Genomic DNA, 22,115 nt, shown 5'->3' on the forward strand with positions numbered 1-22,115 from the left:
CGAGATTTTATTTTCAGACAACCTCCACTGGCACCTTCACAGCTTGTTTCAAAATGTGACTCCTTATTGATGAGGAAATGTAACGAGAACCGGACCTTTCTGTGTTGGCAAGTATTTGATTTCCTCTTGTAATAATATCTGTATGCTTCTGTTTCTCTACTATTTCTCCCAGGTGTTGGACGACTGTATATTTGCTTTCTTCGCTGTGGAAATGGTCATCAAGATGGTGGCCCTGGGAATATTTGGACCCAATTGTTACCTTGGCGACAAGTGGAACCAGCTTGACTTTGTCATCGTCATGGCGGGGTTAGTATCCCACAATGCTTTTTACTCTTGCTCACAAATTTGCTAAATTGTCTCAGTCATCTGCAGCTAGACAATAGCAGTCGATTTAGAATGGAATAACACTTTGCCGAACACAAAATGAAATATCTGATAAATGCAATCTCACACAGAGAAGCACAAACACTCACGTAGAGTTGTTCTCACACAGGAGTAAACATGGCCACCCACAGCTCACACAATAGAGGTGCTTGGGTTCATGCCTGTGGGAGTGTTATGGTATCTGTCCTCCGAATATTCTGTCATTATCGAAAAAGTGGTATAACTCAAATTCAATACATGTGTTGTACTCACCCCGATATGTCATGATCACCAAATTGGTATTTCTTCGAATTGAGCACAGACGGGTGAAATGATTAGATTTTCGTGGTCAATTGTCAAGGTCACTGAGAACGCTACCTATTCTCATGATTGGGATGTCTCATAAATCAGCTTCCAGTCATCATAAAGGAGGCAGACAGTGTCCCAACATTAAAGAGTAAGCTAAAGACCTTCCTTTTACTAAAGCCTAAAGTTAGGGCTGCTTTCCGGCTTTCCTAGAATATCCTCCTTGGTCCTATATTTGATGGTATTTTATTTTACTCTATTTTTTTGTGTTTTACGCTTTATCTGGTAATTTTATTATATTCTTGTCATTTTAATTCGTCATTCATGTTTGTTGATCTGTTAATCCCCCTGAGACAAATGTATGTTGTGATATTGGACTATCTGAAATACATTTAATTTAATTTGATAAATGCTGGACAAGATATCCTTAAATCTCGTACAGACATCCACTTGCACTCATTGGTAAACAAATTATAAACCGGTGGTCAAATGTAAAGTTCTTTGTGACCTCACAACACATTTATGCTTATAATACAAATGAACTCATCTAATGATGTCTAATGGTTACATTTAAACTGTATCTGGTTGGTGAAGGCGTGAAACTGCAAGGTGGTAATTCTATTCTCTCTCAGATTTCAAAATGTTTTCATGCCATTTTGATATAAAAAAGCAATAATTTCAATGTACATATCAGGCGTCACCATGATAAAACGCTGCAGTCTTACCATCCACCGATCGTAGCATACAATCAAGGTGGAAGCATACAACTCTACTTTAAAGATAAGAGTTATATATCAATCAGAGAAACCTTAAACACCCCATTTTCCAATCACGCCTCAAAACATATCTCTTCACACTCGCATATCCACCCTGATCATTATCCATCACACATCCTCTGTTTTTATTTATTTGGTTATTTGATTGATTTATATACTGCATTGTCTTGTTTATGTCTCTTATGCTGGTGTTATGTATTGTGTATCTTGTTTTTTATGTGTTTGTATGGCGACCTTGAGAGCCTTGAAAGGCGCCTATATAAAATAAATGAATTATTATTATTATTATTAATGTACATTATGCACTACAGACGAAGGCAGGACCCAATCAGCAGCAGACATTCCTTTAAATACTCCCACGCTCCGAGGCCTGAGCCTGACCACACACACTCACACAATCACACTCACACACTCCTTACACAGCACCCACAAGGCAGAGCACAGGAAACACACAATTAAGACCATAACTGGCTCTCTGCCTATTATACCTGTCACATTTCTGATGTTTAGGTGCTGTGATGTAAGACTATATAGAGGGAAAAACGCTTTTGACTGTATAATTAAATGCCAAATGTACAGTAATTATGTGGGTAGTTGCCAATATAAGCATTATTATTTGTATGGTTTCAGTGTTGTTGCTTTGTGTCACTATATCCGTGTGTAGGTGAGTACAGAACCTGAAGTCAAACTCTTTCTTCCTGCTTTTCTCACTTCAGGGTGATGGAGTATTCTCTGGACGGCCATAACGCCAGTCTGTCAGCCATCCGTACTGTCCGAGTGCTCAGGCCACTGCGGGCCATCAACAGAGTACCAAGTAGGTCCATGTACATTTGCAAAGAAGCTTTGTTGTTGTTGGTGAAAGCACACATGGTTTACTATGTTCAAACTCATATATAGTAAACATATGCAAATGCTTCTGTTTTCCATATTGTTTTTTGTGAGCAACTCTGCATAATAATCTGCTGCAAAGTACTTCCTGTCCCAAAACTGACAATATGTTATTGTTATATTATCCCAGCACAGGCAGTTACATTTATGCAAATGTTACATCATATTACATTTATATGTTTCCTCTATCCAATACGCCCTGAGGTATTTGAATATTCCCCTTTTGTTTTTTATATATATTTGATGTTTTCATTTATGTGGATACAAAAAGTTGTTACAACACACTTAAGTAATAATTGCACATAATTGAAACATAAAAAGACAAAGAAATAAGGAAAAATTCAGAGGAAAGTGTCAAGAAGAGGAGAGAAAAACAGGTTTTGCGCTTATTTATAATTGTTTCAGTTATTATTTTGTTGTTGCGAGGGTCTGGCCTGGTTGGTGTAAAGAGGATTCAGCTCTGAATCTGATCCAGAAAGTAGTCCAGGTATATGCATTTCCCCCTTATGATCAATGTGCTATTTTCCTATGTATTCTAAGCCTTCTGCACTGAATGCTGGAAAAATAAAACCAACATAGAAAATGTTCTTAATCACTCTCCTTAACGGTAAATTGGCCGATGATCCACGACTTATTGTTTGCTTTAATCTCCCTTCCAGAGGTAGTACCGTGCCAGTGGCTGGTGAGAACTTGCACATAGTTTGTCATTTCCCTAAAAGCCCCGTGACAGAAGTGACCATGAATCTGCAGCGAAAGAGGATCACTAGACAATGGTGTCATAACAATGAACACGATTATTAATTAGCATGCATTAGGCAGGCGGCCAGGCTGTTTGTCAGGTTGAGGTTGCCAGGTACTATAGACACAACGCATATTTCTTAACAGGGTTATATACTGGGTTTAACCTCACACAGATTTTATTGTTAATTAAAAACAATTTATAAAAAATGAGAGTTTTATTTTAATAGACCAGATATTTTTAATAACCCTCCTACAAACCTGTACTATAAAGCATTATTATATATTCTAAAGTATATATTATACAGTATATGATATCATTTTACTTTTACTCATGTTAATATAATTTATTTTATTGTTTGGCTTATTTGACATTTAACCTTAATTTCTTATATTCATATACAATTATTAATTTTATTTATTTGTAATTTTATCTTTTTTTTGCACATTCTTACCTCTTGTGTTTATATAAAACAAATATTCAATTTTTGTATGTATCTTTTATTCCAAAATGTAGCAAATTTCCCAATAAGCCAATTTTCACAAGCATTCTGTATGTTCCAGAGTTATAAATTCAGCAAATAAAAATGCCTTTTATGACCCCGCTTCCCCAGAAATAGCCACATTACGACACCAGATTCTCCCACGTATATGATGACGTTAGATGTGTTTGGGTTTGTGTGTGCTTGCTTTGCGCCCTGCAGTCAGACCCAACACAATCATAAAGCATGGCAGGTTGTCTGTTCCTCTCAAGCTATCATCACAGCCTCACACAGGGACATAAACACACTCTCTGTGGTGTTCTACCTTTGTGAGGAGTGAACATGTAACCTAATCGCTAAGCTAACAGTAGCCCAGAGGAACGTCTTGAGAGCCATGGACAAGGAGAAATTAAACTTGTATTATTTATTGTAACAAGTCTTCAGCGGCTCCCTGAAGACACAGGGACATCGAGGAGAGAATTACAACGAGAGGTGTTTCTAGGGGCTGAAACTCAAGGTCAGCGTAGATACAGAAAGACACAAAGCCCTCACACTCATACACTCACCCCGAGGATGTTTAACAATCGGCTTACTTAGCTCATTTATCCTCTCGCTTTTAGACTCCATCTAATCTTTTGTTTTCCTTTTCATCTGAGTTGTGATCAGTGATGGAGTGTTTCTGGGTGCGAGCCATCCGGGCGAACAGCCAGACTAAAGTTTTTCTCTCCCTACTTACCGTCTCTGTTTGTCTCCAACCGTTCTGCAATCGCTCCGTCTCTCTGTTTGCCTTTCTGCCTAAGTGGATGGGAAGTGTTCATTGTTGGACAGATGTTAATATGTTTTCGCTCCGTAGCCTGGATACAATGAGCAATACATGCTGAGCTCGACTACAATTACTTTGTGAGCAAAGAGAAACAAGCTCACTGTTGTTCTTTTCTTTTGATTTCTAAAGGCTCTCGAGTTTATTTTTCCCTGTCCTGCTAACATTTCTGAGTTAGCCATCACTTGAACATACTAATACTCACATATTCTGTCCAGCAAGACACTCATCCATCGAACATCTAGGGTGTATGGGAAGTTGTGTTTTTTAAAGGCATTAACTGCTAAAGCAAGAGGCTAATCCAGCTAACAGTAGCATTTGTTTCAAGCTAGCTTTGGAGAGGGCTAGGGATTGTTTAGTGTACTCTGTGTTTGGCATTATTGGCATAGTGTGGTGGTAGATTATTGATGAATGTTTTAATAAATGTAAAATAATTGTAGTATTTAATTTATATTTAAGCTGTATTTACTATTTACTATTTATTTATCATTTTGACCATGAGTTCATGTTTTGTGTACAGGACAATATAACCAAGTTCAATGGTAACATTAAGTAACAACTAAACAGAAAATTGAACATATTTTGCATTCTATTATGAGGTTCTTTCTGCAAAGATACTTTCACATATTGCACGTTAGCTACTATAACTGTATAATATCGCTGGATAGTTAAAAAATAAATATAAAGATTATAACAAGACATTTATCATTGTCATTTCGCTGCCAACAGGACATTAACATATTTCTCCCTGATCTAATCTAAGAAGCAATTTTCTGACTTTATTAAAAGATATTTTCATAGATAAAGACCTAAAGCTGCAACCCTGCTCTTTCCATCGATTGATTTTTTACCAGCTAATATAACCCTTTCTGCATAGCAATGTGATTCTCTTTCCCAAATAAAGGAAGCATAACTTATCCCTGTTGAAGACTTTCTGGATAGTCGCCCTTTGTTTTGTTTAATGATCTCATCGAGATCGACTGTTATATTGCATTAGTTTAATGAAACCTGGCAGGGTGCGTTGTAACTCTGGGAGTGAACGCAGCATCAATCTTGTTTTCAATCTCTTTGTCTCTACTGTTCTTGACTATTCAATTCAGTGTATTGCTGAATCCCATCTCCATACTCAAAATGATGTATGGAGAACCCATTCATATTCCGCTTAGGGGATGTCAATGCTTTGAGATGTTTGTGTTTGAGCAGATTTCACCCAGATGCCTCTATACTAAAACGGCATCTGTGTACTGTTTACTCAGTGTGTGTACATTTCCATGTATCTCAAGAGTACTGCTTTCTACCCCAAGCATGCCCAAAGACATATTCTTTTTCAGTTTTATGATGAGCAATATGTATCACGAGAGTTTTCTCATTTCGCCCGCCTATTTTTATGAGAAATGGGAAACCGTGTAAGAGAGAAGTCAGTTGACAGATATAACTGGCAGATATGTTAAAAGTAGGACATATAAGTAAAATGAGACAAATAGGTGATGAGACAATGATTTAAGTCGGGCATTACATCGATTTTCTGGTTTCTACTCCACCCCAAAGCCATGACCACATCTCACTAGATCTCTGGTTTGACAGATTGAACCACAACTGCATGGCTGTCACATATCTCATATAAAAAACACATTATCTCACATGCAACTCTAAATCTGCCGCTGGTTTGCGGTCAGTAAATCTTTAAGGAAGGTCGTCGGGACCAATGATGGATATTTTAGTATTTAGAGTATACCATTTTCTCTCATATTCGTTATCCCATTTTTTTTTTAAGACTGAAGCGGAAACACTTTATCAAACCCCATGTTGTGCTACTATAAAGTTTGTTCTGTTGCTAATGAGTGTACACTGAAGCACAGGCCAATACACATAAACAAGACGACACACATTAAATGTGGATGAGTAATTCCCTCTGAGCTGGTAGAGCTTGTACGTCACTGAATAACAACCTTGAAAATTCCACTGTCGGGACACCTTCTATACTTGGAAACAAGAGGGGGTGTTCAGATCTTGTTCTTTTTTTTCTTCTAGTATCAATGTTTTTTCATAATACGGATGTTGTTTCTCTAAATTCGAAAATGTTTCCTATGTGCATCGTTTTTGAAACTCGAGCCTGTTTCTCCTAATGGAGATGTTTTGGGCGGTTGTAATAATAATAATGCATTTTATTTATATAGCGCTTTTCACAACTCAAAGATACTTTACAGTATGAGGTAGGGTAGACAAATAAGGACAGGCAAACAAGTAAGTATAGTAAAATATAAAATAAATAAAAAGGCAGTCAAGAGGAAGTTGATTGAGAGGGGGGGGCTTATGGGTAGACAGAGTTGAAAAGATGTGTTTTGAGGCGGGACTGAAAGACTGTGAGAGACTCAGAGTCACAAAGATCTTGGGGGAGGGAATTCGAGAGCCTAGGAGCTGCCACTGAGAAGGCTCTGTCCCCAAAGCTGCAGAGTGTGGATGTGGGAATGGATAGGAGTCCGGCTGCGGTGGATCTGAGGGACCGTGGGGTTTGATAAGGAGTGAGAAGGTTTGTGAGATAAGGGGGGGCCAGATGGTGGAGTGCTTTGTAGGTGAGGACCAGAATTTTGTAGTTGATGCGATGGGAGACAGGAAGCCAGTGGAGGTCTTTGAGGATTGGGGTGATGTGATGCCATGATTTGGTATGTGCGAGGAGACGTGCAGCTGCATTTTGAACCTGTTGGAGTCTGTTGAGGGATGTAGTGCTGATGCCGTAAAGAAGTGAGTTGCAGTAGTCAAGGCGGGAGGAAATGAAGGCATGGATTAGTCATTCGGTTGCGGGGCGAGTGAGAGAGGGTAGGATTTTTGCAATCTTGCGGAGGTGGAAAAATGAGGTTTTGACTGTTTGGCGGATGTGAGGTTTGAGGGAGAGGGTGGGGTCAAAGATTACGCCAAGGTTGCGTGCCTGATTGGAGGGGGAAACAATGGTGCCATCGATGGTGAGTGTTATGTTAGTGACCTTGCTGAGGGTGGATTTGGAGCCGATTAGGAGGAGTTCTGTTTTGTTGCTGTTCAGTTTGAGGAGGTTATGTTTTGGATTTGGTGCTGAGGTAGATCTGAGTGTCATCAGCATAGCAGTGGAAGTCCAGGTTGAAGTGGCGGAGTATCTGACCGAGGGGGAGGATGTAAATGATGAAGAGGAGGGGGCCAAGTACTGATCCTTGAGGAACGCCTTGGGTGACTGAAGCTGTGGCAGAGGAGTGGTTGGGGAGGGAGATGAAGTGGGATCGTTCAGTGAGGTAGGACTGGAGCCATCTGAGTGCAATACCTTCAATACCAATGTCCCTGAGTCGGGTGAGCAGGATGTTGTGGCTCACGGTATCGAAGGCTGCACTCAGGTCGAGGAGGATGAGAATATTGAGGGAACCAGTGTCAGCAGAGGTGAGGAGGTCATTGAGGACTTTGACGAGTGCAGTTTCTGTACTGTGGTGAGGACGAAATCCAGACTGAAGGGGTTCATAAAGCTGGTTGGTTTGGAGATGGCAGTGAATTTGTTTGGCTACAATGCGTTCAAGAGTTTTTGAGAGGAATGGTAGGTTGGAGATGGGGCGGTAATTAGTGAGGGAGGAGGGATCAAGACCAGGTTTTTTGAGGATTGGAGTAACGGCAGCAGTTTTGAAGGCAGAGGGGACGGTTCCATGGGACAGCGAGGAGTTGAAAAGGTTAGCAAGATAGGGGCAGAGGACGGGGAGGCAGGACTTCAGGAGAGGAGTGGGTAGAGGGTCAAGGGAGCAGGTTGTGGGATTTGAGGAACCGATCAGATGGAGTATTTCAAGTGGGGTAACCAGGTTGAACTGGGAGAGGCAGCGCTGGGGAGGAGGAGTCAGGAGGTCAAGGGAGATGGGGGAGAAATGGTAGCGGTGGAGGTTGGGGAGATGCTTGTATATCAGATGGAGCTGAGAAGGAGTGGTTAATGGCGTTAATTTTGTCTGCGAAAAACTGGAGGAATGAGCTGCAAGTAGCGGAAGTAGAAGTAGGGAGGTTATCAGCACGGGGTTTGAAGAGCTTGTTAACTGTGGAGAAGAGGGTCCTGGGGTTACGGGAGGGGTCAGTGAAGATGTTGGAGAGGTAGGCAGATTTAGCGGCAATAAGAGCATCTTTGTATGCATTGAGATGGAGTTTGTAGCTTATGTAATGGACTGTGAGGGATGATTTCTTTGAAAGACGTTCAAGTTGGCGGCCTCGCTGCTTCATTTTACGCAGTGCGGGTGTGAACCAGGGTGAGGAGGTCTTGAAAGTAACAGTTTTATTTTTGAGGGGGGCTAAAGTGTTGAGGGAGGTGAGTAGGGTGGAGTTGAGGTGGTTGAGCAGATCATCAGGTGAGCTGAGGGTTGCGTCCAGGGGGAGATTAGACGATAGCAGTTCGGAGAGATGGTTATGGTCAATGGAGTGTAGATTACGGAAGGTGATGTTTCTGGGTGGGCAGGGGTTTCGGGTGGGGGGGGGGCAATTGTGAATTGTATGAGTTTGTGGTCGGAGAGGGGAAATGAGCAAGGGTGGAGGTCAATCACCAGCGAAGAGATATAATCCCTCCACCTGGTCCTAGGTCTACCCCTTGGTCTCTTCCCAGCTGGACGTGCCTGGAACACCTCCCTAGGGAGGCGCCCAGGTGGAATCCTTACTAGGTGCCCGAACCACCTCAACTGGCTCCTTTCGACACGAAGGAGAAGCGGTTCAACTCCGAGTCCCTCCCGGATGACTGAACTTCTCACCTTATCCAAGACGCCAGCCACCCTGCGGAGAAAACCCATCTCGGCCGCTTGTATCCGCGATATCGTTCTTTCGGTCATGATCAGGAAATATATACTTTTTACAAAACTAGATTTCACTATTCAAATAACGTTGTAAGGGTGTTGGGTAACATGAGGGCTAGTAGAAGGCTAAAACAACTTAGTTAAAAATTATAATTTCTAGTAACACTTACTATACTTCAATCAAAATTAGCAGAATCAGAATCCAGTTTATTGCCAGGTACGTTTACACATACAAGGAATTTGCTTTGGTATTTGGTGGTGCAAGCATAAACAATCTAAGAAAATAAGTTGCAATAGTGGTCAAAAAAAGAAATGTATAATATAAAATAAGCATTTTTAAGAAACAATTTAGCATTAAAAAAAGAATGTTAAAGACAAGTGTTTACACCAAATTTAAATTTAAATATATAAAAAACCTTAAAAGCTAAAAAAACAAAACCACTTAGGACAATTAAAATATGCCAATATATGGCAAACTACAGTGAATTATATTTTAAAGAGTAAGGGCTGTGCAGACGTGTTCAAAAATTAGCAAAATGCAGTCAGGGAGTTGGGCATGAACATGGCTCACAGTATTAAGAAGATACAAAGAACAAGAGGTTGTTCACATGATGTGCATTAATGTAATGCATAATGTTTGTGGGTGGATACAAAGTCAGTGACACTCTACAGTAATATCGTCTTATTTTAAACGTGGTCATTGTGACAAGTCTGCGATCTATGTGTGACAGGGGACCGAACACATCGTGAGCGACCTCAGGGACTAGATCCCCATCTCTGCTGACGCTAAACGCTTCTGACAGCTGGAGATAGACGCTGAACACGTGTGGTTAGATAATACTAGCCACAGGGAGGCTGTGAGTTCAAATCCCAGAGGATGAAAAAATGTCAAAATGTCACTTTCAGTATCGTCACCACTTGTAATTATATTGGCTGCGGGGGCGAAGCTGTGTGGCTTCCAAGATCACAAGATCAATAGAGGTTGTCAGGGTGTCGGGCAACCAGAGGGCGAGGAGAAGGCTAGAAGGCAACACGTGGGAAGAAGGTTGGAAAATGATCAAGACAAGGGAATTATAATGTAAGGGGATTATTCCAATTACCCAATGTTAGGGTGCACACAACCAAGCGAGGTTTTTGTATTTCTGTGTGTGGGGTGAAGCTTTGGAACAGTTTGAATGAGGAGCTCAAGGGGTGTCCTAACGTAGGACATCAGGACATGATTTTCACAAGGATGAAATTGTTTAATCATAACTGGGTGTTTACGGTTTATTTATTTATTTGGTTTGTTATTTTATCTTTTCTTGATTACCGTTTACCTCTTTTATGTAATTGTTTATTTGTTTATTTATTTGTTGTTGTTTTTTTTCAATAACAAATGTTGTTCTTTAAGAGAAAAAAAAGATATATGTTAATAATTGGGGGTGGGATTAAATAAGTGCAGTAATATTTTTGTTTATCAATTTGACACCTCTTAAGTTTGTAGTAAAATAATTCTCATGTTTCATTTCATTATTATTATAATTTTTTTAAACATTCGAAACAAATCAAATCATTTCTAATAACATCTTTCCATTTCTGTGTGACTTTTCAGGTATGAGGATCCTGGTGACGCTGCTGTTGGACACCCTGCCCATGTTGGGAAATGTCCTTCTCCTCTGCTTCTTCGTCTTTTTCATCTTTGGCATTGTGGGAGTCCAGCTGTGGGCGGGGCTACTGCGCAACCGCTGCTTCCTGGGAGAGGACATCAGAACGTAAGGAACTTATGATACAGTACATACTTTTAGGTTTAAAGTAGCACACATGCTCCTGGGACATTGTTGTGTTGAAACCTAGATATGTAAGGAAGGAAGAAGCACTTTGATGCAAATAGGATTGGTTTTAAGTTCTTTAGTAGAGTATAGACAAAGTACAGATGAGTGAAAAATACAAACTCCTTCAGTACACTTAGAAGTTGCCATCAATGTTTAATCACCCCTGAACAGAAAGAGTACATACACCCTTTCTTTTGCAAGTGCTGCTCTCCACATCCATACGGTGACCAGCAGAGCCTCCAGCATGCACACATGGACTCTTCCAACATGCTCACATCACTTAACTCAAACATGATCTTTCTTTTATTTACTTACTGCCCTTTTTCTCTCTCCTTCTGTTCGTGTCTTTCTTATTTTTCCTCATGGTGTTTCTCTGTTTTGTTCTCTCTTGTTAGAGTTATGTCGAGGTGTCATGTGGTGTATCAGTCAGCTGTTGCCTGTAGCAAAAAGAAATACAGAACTTGTAAGAGTACAGAAAGTGCGTATCGCCCTCAGGATCCAAACCACCGTATGACCTAACATGAAATACAAAAGGACAAAAGAACCGTGAAATACATGTAGATGGGAAATTAGATAAGGCTATAATCCATGATATACAGTGGGTGTGCAATGAACGATAAATAAAGCCATCAAATTCACCAGCTCGAAATCCGACCTGAAGAGAAAAACTCCTCTATCTATGCGGATGATGTTGCTCTCCTGCTTTAACAATCGTTTTAAAAAGCCTGAATAAATATAAGAAACATTTTCTCAGACGTGGGCTTGTGGGATATGACTGAGCAAATAAATAATATAATATATTCAAGATAAAGCCCATGTTCCTAGAAAAAATATATTAAAATGTACCTTAGAGATAGAATCTGCATAACAGAAAATTACTAAACAATAAAAAGAAATATTGAAACTCTGTGGTGGAAGTGATAAAAATCTCAAATCTATGTTTTACCTAATTACATTTTATTTATTTTTTTAATTAAATGACATTCTAACTGACCCTTAAATGAGAATAAATAGGACAAGGTGCAGACTTGAAATAGCATAATGTATCTTCTACACAGCACATTTGTGTAATATGATATACCTCCGTGCTTGCACATGTATCTTGTCTTGAGATAAATAAGGTTGAATACATCTTATGGGAGAAGAGCATCAGACAAACAACCACACATGCAGATACAAAGACAGATACAAAAGATCAGAGTCACCAATTTAGCCGTGGGCAGAAAGGAAACCCATCTCTCTCAGGTATCCTGGAATTAATTCTGCTTTGATGAAATGGCAGAAATGTTACCACAGTTGATGTAACTGGATCCTTGCTGTGTGTGAGAGAGACAGACAGAAAGAGGACAGCGGCTTAATATTGCATGGCCGAGGCAGCTGTGTTTTCTCTCACAGAACAAATGCTCGCCTGGCCCGACAGTACACTATCAGGGAAGAACATTTTCTCCTTTACTGTACTCGAGCACTACTGTTAAGGTACTTGTGCTTAGTGAAGCATCTCCATTTTATGTCACTTTATATATTTACTCCACTAAAGTACATTTCGGACGGAAATATTGTAACTCTAATATTAGATAGATAGATAGATAGATAGATGGATAGATAGATGGATAGATAGATAGATAGATAGATAGATAGATAGATAGATAGATAGATAGATAGATAGATAGATAGATAGATGGATGGATAGATGGATGGATGGATGGATGGATAGATAGATGGATGGATGGATAGATAGATAGATAGATAGATAGATAGATAGATAGATAGATAGATAGATAGATAGATAGATAGATAGATAGATAGATAGATAGATAGATGGATGGATGGATAGATGGATGGATGGATGGATGGATGGATAGATAGATGGGATATGGATGGATGGATGGATGGATAGATAGATAGATAGATAGATAGATGGATGGATAGATGGATGGATGGATGGATGGATAGATAGATAGATAGATAGATAGATAGATAGATAGATAGATAGATAGATAGATAGATAAGTACTTTATTGATCCCAATTTGGGACATAAGAGAAATAAAGACACTAGAAATAAACAATCCAAAATATTTCTGAAGTAGAAATAACATAGCATTACAAAGTTTTAAAATATACATGTGGAAATACAAATTTGTTAAAATGTACAGTGGGAGTTTAAGTCCAGTTAGCAAGAGAAGCTATGGAGCATTACTTCATTTATTTAGAGATTCAGATTAATAATATAAAATACATTACATTATTAAATACTGCTGTTGCATTAAAGCTTAAGATAACACCCGATCCCGACTAACCAGCAGTACAGAGTCATTGAAATTAGCCCCACTTTAACAAACTGCAACATTATAGTAATGTGCACGTTAATGCGTCCAGTAATTACTATCCACATTAACAGTTCAGCAGATAAACGGCTAACAGGAATGGCAGGAACATAATTGGAGTCCACCAATAGACCGTCTGGTGTGGAGTAAGATCATTTATCACTCCCTACTAGTCATTCAAAAGTGAATTTCACGTCCAAAAAAGGCACTTTGCTGAAGTGGAGGGCTCTCTACAACAAAGGGGGAGTTTACATAAGAAGGCATGTTGAAGGCAATCACCTTTTTCATCCCTCGCAGGAAACAGCTCTCCCCATTGATACTAATAGATGCCTTGCTAACTGTCCTTTGAGTTATAACGTGCAGTTTAACTTTAAATGAGAAAAAACGTCTTAATAAGGAGCTTGTTTTTCGTAAATAGGAGGCATTTTTTCTTTGTAATTAAAGTGTGCAAACTATGTACATCACCAACTGAATTAAAGGACAAAGTGGTATTGTAATTCTTACATGTTTTATTGTCTAAGTTCAACTCAACGAAGGGTTTATAAGTAGCAAGAGACATTTTCCTTTCCTCCAGTTTTAGCAGGAGCCTCAACACCATGCATTTTATTTATTTATTTACTTAATCGTTTATTTGAATAGGGACAATGCACATTAACGAACACTTTAGCCAAATAATGCTTCAAGTGTAAATATGACACATTTTAGCGTTGAGCTCATTTCCATCCGTAGTCCCTGACATACGCACTTATATACTAATAAAGGACTGGCTTATCTAAAGCCAGTTGAGTAGCACTTGAAATGATTGGCTCTATGAAACCTGATGTACTTATATGATTCTGTTTTCCTCAAGGTTGTGTCTTCCTGGTCGAATGTACTTATTGTAAGTCGCTTTGGATAAAAGCGTCAGCTAAATGCAATGTAATGTAATGTAATACAACATATAAGAACATGCCATTTGTAAACATAGCAAAAAATAAATAAATACATGATATGCAAAAGAGCAAGAGCAGCACACACAAGTATCTACCACATGGCAGTACAATGTAGCAGCAACGACATATAACGTGCAAGAGGAGATACAAGAGATGCATAAAGTGCAAGAGGAGATGCCCCTGTGTTAAAGTGCATTTAGCGGTGATCGCACGTCTGTCTGTTTCTCAACCATTCTTTGAGTTGACCTTTAAAACTATTGAGAGTGGGACAATCCCGTATTACAGTTGGGAGGCTATTCCAGAGTGTGCTGCCTTTAATGGAGAGGACATTTTGTCCAAAAGTGGTCCGTCTACGGGGGACCTCTGGTTTCTGACCTAGTGCAGCGTTCAGTGTGTTTTCTGTGGATGAATTCCCCTACGGGGGGGGGGGGGGGGGGGGGGGGGCAGTCCATGTAAACATTTATAAAAAAAACAGAATCATTGGTCAAACTCCAACCCCCCACTCCAGGATAGCTTCGATTTCACGGACTGTTTATTAAATGAAAAATATTAGAGGTTATCGATGTTCTTTTCCAGGGATTATGAACAGCAAAAGCTACTTAGTTTAACATTCTCCGTCTCTTAGTTTAACATTCTCCGTCTCTTAGTTTAACATTCTCCGTCTCTTAGTTTAACTCTGTCTCTTAGTTTAACATTTTCCGTCTCTTAGTTTAACATTATCTGTCTCTAATGATTGCAGTGGTATTTTCCTTGTTGAGCTTCTGAGAAACACAAGGTTTTCCTTCCCCATTTTTCAAATGATTTCTGACAAGAGTGTAAACCACTGATTAAGATGCTGAGGAGAGATGGGACCACACAGGATAAGTGAATGCAGTGTGAAAACATCGTGGGAGTTGTCGTCGGTCGTTGTTGCTGGAGGTGTTTTGTTCAAAGATAAGATAACATCTGTGATTGGATGTTTAATAGGATCCACGATATGCAGTATCATCCCTCATGGAGTGATGACACGGCTTTCTAACATCTAATCCAGGATTCCAATCCAACTTTATTTATATAGCCCTTTAAAACCTTCACACCAAAGTGCTGTACAGAGAGATAAGCTCACACGACATAATATAAATACAAGATACAAACACAAAACAAACCAGAATAAACGTAATAATTAAAAAATAAATAGCAGCCATATAATAAAGACTGACCACTGAAAGCAAATAAAAGCAACAATCTACTTGTTTCCGAATGCCAAGGAGAAGAGGTGGGTTTTGAGACGGGATGTAAAAGCAGACGGTGTGGGAGCCTGTCTGATGAGCGAGGGCAGGTCGTTCCACAGTTTAGGGGCGGCAGCAGAGAAAGCACGTCCCCTCTGCACTTGTTTTTGGCACCCTCAGGAGCAACTGATCAGCTGACCTGAGAGTGCGAGTGGGCGTGTAGCTGTGTAACACCTCAGAGAGGTAGGGCGGGGCCAGGCCATTGATTTTTAAAAAGGATTGTATATAAGAGCTCACTGGAAAGCGACCAAAGGATAATCTGATCCTGCTTATTGGTGAATGGCTCAGTGGAAGCAATAAATAAAAAGTCAACTTGCCAATTCTGGTCAAGCAATATGTGAAATGCTTACTCGGCTGTTTCTTGTTAGAACATATCATTTCTTAATCAAATAGTGTCAACACAAGTAGACCGGTGTGCGCTGCCACTTGGATTTGTATTCTGTGTTTTACCTTGAACCTGCTGGCACTCGGAAGAGTTGCCAAAAAGAAAAAAGGTGTTGAGAAGTGCAATAAATACTTTGGTAATTTTCTTCGTAAGAAAAAGTAGTATTTACCGTTGCTGTCAAGAACCTGGGAAGTATTTGTTTATTTCTCTTTTCTATGCAAGCATTTTCAAACCATAAGACAATGACTAACCCTTTCTTGAATGATTATTCTTTAAGGGTCCTATTATGCAAATGTTGAGGTTCATGTTTTTATGTTGTGCCTCTACTGTGACATAATGTTCAATGGTTCATTGCGATAGTCATTAGGCTCAGTGTCTACAGTACTTTGTTCATATAACACGCTGTAAAAGCTTTCTTCTTCTTTCTTTATTTCAGTCTTTATTTCGAACAGATTAAAAAATAACAAATAACAAATGTGAAAAACAGAATACCGTATTGTTATAATACAGTATTTATCCACATTCATGGTAATAATTTGTATATTCAACAAAAAAAAAAAAATGTCTTCATATTAATAATAATAATAAATCATATGTGTCCGAAAGGGAGTAGGAGGAAGCAAATGCTTATTAATTCCCACCCCTTACTTGATCAATGATTGTCCTTTAAATCATTATGCAAGTTATTCCAACATACATTTACATGTATACATACATATACAATCAACAACAAACATTTTCAGCAACTTAAAAGTGAAATAGATCTACAAAAATATACTAACATAGCATTAATTATTGTTATTCTTTTTCCATGCAGAATGTACAACCTGTCCATCAGTCCCTACTACATGACGGAGGAGGGTGAGGAGAGCCCGTTGATCTGCTCGGCCCCCCGAGAGAACGGGATGCTGCGCTGCCACGATCTGCCGCCGCACACAGAGGGCGGGGCCGAGTGCTCATTGGCCGCTCCCCAACACAGTTCAGCAATGATGGGGATGGGCGGGGCCAGTGTGAACGGGTGTGTTAACTGGAACCAGTACTACAATGTGTGTCGCCCCGGGGAGTTAAACCCTCACAAGGGAGCCGTCAACTTTGACAATATCGGCTACGCCTGGATAGCCATATTCCAGGTAAGATTCAAGGCTTTTATTGTCCTTCGTACACAGATACAGTTAGTGATATACAATAAACTAGAATAGAAGTAGTGCCATAAGAGTCTATAAGTGATACATAATGTGTAAGTTGCAAGAAGGGGTTTTGTGAAAGGTTTTCAGATGTGTTTAAATTCCAAAATCATTCATGGTGGCCATTGTGGAATGTATCATCACCTGAAAGCTATCTCATCCACATCCAATGAAATGTGTTTCCCTCTTCCTGAACCCAGCCCCCCCACACGGGAGGCTTTTCCTTATCTCAGTCCTTAACTCTGTCTGTGCTGATATGATATGAATTCCCATCCATTAGATGTATTCAGCACTCGCTGATGGATATGTCACGGCGTATCATGGACTGACTTAAAGATAGTCTTACCCTCAAGTGTGAATACTGAAGACGCGCACACATTCACACCGCACAGTAATCCCTGTTAGGTACTCTTAACTTTGTGTGTGTGTGTGTGTGTGTGTGTGTGTGTGTGTGTGTGTGTGTGTGTGTGTGTGTGTGTGTGTGTGTGTGTGTGTGTGTGTGTGTGTGTGTGTGTGTGTGTGTGTGGGGGTGTGTGTGTGTGTGTGTGTGTGTGTGTGTGTGTGTGTGTGTGTGTGTGTGTGTGTGTGTGTGTGTGTGTGTGTGTGTGTGTGTGTGTGTGTGTGTGTGTGTGTGGTTTCTCCTCACAGTAAGAGGCTTTAGAGATCAGATTTGCTGATTTGCATTTCCCATTTGTGATGGTTTAGCAAGCATCACTCTAGGTCTTAGATGAGATTAATTTTAAAGCAGGGCATTTATAGAGTGTATGTGTGTTTTACTTCCTGTGTTTAGTATTTGGAAATTCTCTGTATTGCATTCAAAGGAAGTAGTAAATTCCCCTACAATTTGAGAAAAACGTTCTTTAAACTAAATCTTATTTATCTAAAGGGGGTGCATTATTGGAAACATGACATCATTAAACATAATACAGACCATTGGTTGACAAGCAGGTGGAAACACCAATAGAGAAAGTGATACACATAAAATAAAAGTGATTGAGGTACACAGGGAGATTGGAGAAAGACAGAAGGCTCTACGAATGTTAAATGGGTTGCTCGGCTTGTTATCCCAGTCGACAGCCTTATTCCGGTAGCATCTGTAAATATACAGAACAGCAATTATACATTTCCACACAGAGTTTCTGAAAATATCTCAGCCTGTGGTCCCAAAGTCACGATGGGTACCCACCACATACCTTTGGCTCCGTAAACTCCCACCGTGTGTGTGTGTGTGTGTGTGTGTGTGTGTGTGTGTGTGTGTGTGTGTGTGTGTGTGTGTGTGTGTGTGTGTGTGTGTGTGTGTGTGTGTGTGTGTGTGTGTGTGTGTGTGTGTGTGTGTGTGTGTGTGTGTGTGTGTGTGTGTGTGATAAGACATGCCTTTATGGAAGGATGTCAGGTGATAACCAGTCCTGAACCAGCCAGGGAATAGGCTGACCTTTGTTAGTGGAGAAGAGGAAGGACTAATAGAGTGAAGACATCTCAGCCAATGTGTCTATCAACCTGCAGGTCAATGACTGCTGACCTCGCTCCCTCCCACACACACACACACACACACACACACACACACACACACACACACACACACACACACACACACACACACACACACACACACACACACACACACACACACACACACACACACACACGCTGCTCGACTGTCCATTAGTTTCCTGAGACCTTTGAATCGGACCACTCCACGGAGGGTAACTAGTGTCAGGAATATCCATTGGGGCTCGTTCACGATGTGTTGGTTAGGCCTTTCACAAACGACAGCTCCGACATGCTCTCTGCTCGGCCCTGGAAGATTCTCTAGCTATCTCTGATTTTCAAAGTCCGTCCGGAGCAGAAGATTTGTTCAGTTTGTTGCGTTTTTACCTCTTAAATTAAACCGATGCCAGCTCCGAATCTTCTCTGTTCGCGATGCATATCATTGACTTTTACAGCATGGCTTGGAACAAGAGGAACATTTAGAAGTGCACGTGCTGCTCACGAAGTGTCCTTTATGAATTGACCTTTCTCTCATTTTTGTAAAGAAGATGATGTCCTTGTATTGTTGATCAAATTCCAATTCTTGATATCTTGTATGAATGAGTCTGTTCAACTCAGATTGCCTTACATGGCCTGGCAAGATAATGTGTTCCCTTAACTTAATATCTGCCTGGTCTGACATCTTATTGTTCACTCTTATTCATAGTGGATGAAAGGATCCCCAATGATAAAACATGTCTCTTATGAAACAATGACGGGGACCTGCTTAAGAACTCCCACCTCTCTCAATACAAAGAAGCAAAACACACAATGTCGTCGAATTGTTTTGCTTCTTTGTTTCTCTTTGTGGTGATTTTATGTTTTTCTTTGCGATGTCTTGCACCCTTTCATAGTTGTTGTGATTCCATGTCTCTCCTTCTAGATGTTTTGTGTGTCTTTGTGATTTTTGTGTGGTCTTTTTGAGTCTCTTCCTGATTGGGTTGTGTCTCTTTTATATGGAAAGGCCCTTGACACTTTGGGCCCCTAGGCGTATGCCCTGTAGGCCATTCAGTATTCATGATTTAACAGATGTACTTTTGTTCAACAGTGAGAATCCTCTGCTCTTTTCGAATCTGGTGCAGGAGAGCACTCCAGCAGAGAGCGGATTAGTCGCCTCTGGGTCTGTGTGTGTCTCCGTTATGTGTGTGTGTGCATTATACACATTCGTGGTATCTTTTCATGGTATATTTGCGTACGATTCTTCAAAAATACATACGTCGGAATACTTGCATGCACGTGCCTGTTCCATATGTGTTTGGGACATGTATTTACTGTACGTTTGCTTATACGGTGGTCATGTGCTCACACCGCGCTGAGGTGCACTGAGGTGTAAATGTTGAGGTGTGAGTGTATTAAAGGCTTGGCTGAGCTGAGCCTCCCTTTCAGGTCTCAGCATCTCCACCGCTCATTAGCATAGTGGCTACATGAGAGAGCTGCGTCAGTCCCCAGGCTCACACACACACACACACACACACACACACACACACACACACACACACACACACACACACACACACACACACACACACACACACACACACACACACACACACACACACACACACACACACACACACACACACACACACACACAGATTGAAGAGACGCCACAGGCTTAAAACAGACAGAAATGTACTGGATCAAACTGTGCTGTGTACTTTGAGTTTATTTAAGGGCGTGTGTGTTTTTGAAGACAAAGTGATCTACATAGGAACGTTTTTCCCGCTTTCTCGTTTATTCTAATAAAATGTCTGTCTTCCTGTGTCTTTTCGCCCCCCCCCCCACCAGGTCATCACACTGGAAGGATGGGTAGATATCATGTACTATGTCATGGACGCTCACTCCTTCTACAATTTTGTATATTTTATACTGCTCATTATCGTAAGTACCGTCTTGTGTTTATTTCAGTTTGAGATAACAAGCTTTTTCTCCTATTTAAATGTGTTACTAGGATTAAAATGCCGGTACATAAACAAATGGACTTTTGGTTGGGTCCAAAATATCTACATAGACTAACATGGGTCTTGTTTGAACCAAAACAAAACCATGGCGCCGCTTTTTCACCGTTATCCTGATTTACGAAAGCTTTGTTTTAGGACTGATCAACACGTTTTGCACATGAATTACAAGCGGGTTCAGAATATGAACTCATGTTTGCCATTTTATCTACTATTATCCACAACAATACCACTCTGAACTCTGATCTGGAACAATACTTGTGTCCTGCTTCTCTTTATACAGCTCAATAACAGCTAAAAACTGCATATATAAATATACCGTGTTGCTCCTTAAAGATATGTGTGTGTACTTGCATTTCAGTCCTGCTTTGCTAAACCCAGAATAACCTTTCTAAAGAAAATCTGCTTTGAGCACTCTCCTCTGTCGAACCTCTCAGTCAGACTTCTTATCGTGCATAATCTCACTTTCATCTTGCAGTTGTTGGGGTTTTCAAAGATCCCAGCTCCAGCTATATATCACACTGCAGTATGAGCTCCTCGCATGCCTTGTCGTTCGATGCTAAAGTGCTTATAATACATTTAGAGGGAGAGGGAGAGGGGATGGAGAAAGAGCTGAAAGAAAAATCTGAGTGATTCATATAGACAGTGGTTGAGAGTAAAATTAAGATAGATGTGAGATGTTGGAGAAAGATTTAGAAGAAATCTGTAGGAAGTGCCCATCTAATTTCCAATCAGTCTTTTAATAACATGCTGTAATGGCCTCTTAAATATACTATTCTTTATAAAGTTGAAAGATATTTTTCAATTCCTGTCAAAGTCTTCTTATCGCAGTCTGATTAGATTTTAAGATTTCAAAGCCAGGATAAAAACAAAATCATTTATATCATCCTAGATCTGGACGCATTTCTGGATCTTAATAATGCACAAGCCCTAATTTGGCTTCTTGTTGACGCACTGTTTTATTACTCTATTTGCACCTCTAAGGGGGATGAAGTCAATCTGGTAATTGTTCCTAGAATCAAACAGTAGTTTAACAACAAGGGGACATTTTCACACACTTGTAACAGCATTTTTCTAACTCAACTGCTCATATTCCATTGCAATGATTTAGCTGTATTCATCCATGCTTTACCTCCCTGACCAGGTGGGCTCTTTCTTCATGATCAACTTGTGCCTCGTGGTCATCGCCACCCAGTTCTCGGAGACGAAGCAGAGGGAGAACGCCCTGATGAGGGAACAGCGTGCTCGCTACATGTCCAACGACTCCACGCTCGCCAGCTACAGCGAACCCGGCTCGTGCTACGAGGAGATGCTACGCTACATCAGCCACCTTTATCGCAAGTTCTCACGCAGGCTGCAGAGGATATACTCCGGGTGGCACAGGTTGGATATGGCACTTTAGTTTTTGGTGGCATTGTTACTTTTTCTACGTGTGGGAATATCCGGTTACATATCAGTGACAGGAAGTGAAGTTAAAGGGGTGCATTATTGCTTTAGAGAATTTGTGTCTTTTCAATTTCTTGAAAAATCTGTTGTAATTTAAGTCGCTCTTATCAAAAAAGATGTTGTTAAGAGAA

The 22,115-nt window shown here is 40.2% G+C and overlaps 1 protein-coding gene across 1 annotated transcript in view; it reads left to right on the plus strand.

Moving 5' to 3' along the window:
• The window catches only part of LOC117451728 (voltage-dependent T-type calcium channel subunit alpha-1H-like), a 101,311-nt gene that overhangs the window by 68,832 nt on the left and 10,364 nt on the right, over positions 1–22,115 (plus strand). Inside the window, exons 4-9 of the mRNA XM_071203896.1 lie at positions 173–306; positions 2,162–2,259; positions 10,740–10,899; positions 16,687–16,999; positions 20,369–20,461; positions 21,683–21,921. Coding sequence (XP_071059997.1) covers positions 173–306; positions 2,162–2,259; positions 10,740–10,899; positions 16,687–16,999; positions 20,369–20,461; positions 21,683–21,921 — 1,037 coding nt within the window. The remainder of the gene's footprint in view (positions 1–172; positions 307–2,161; positions 2,260–10,739; positions 10,900–16,686; positions 17,000–20,368; positions 20,462–21,682; positions 21,922–22,115) is intronic.

Source organism: Pseudochaenichthys georgianus, chromosome 8, assembly GCF_902827115.2.
Source record: "Pseudochaenichthys georgianus chromosome 8, fPseGeo1.2, whole genome shotgun sequence".
NCBI classification, from domain to species: domain Eukaryota; kingdom Metazoa; phylum Chordata; class Actinopteri; order Perciformes; family Channichthyidae; genus Pseudochaenichthys; species Pseudochaenichthys georgianus.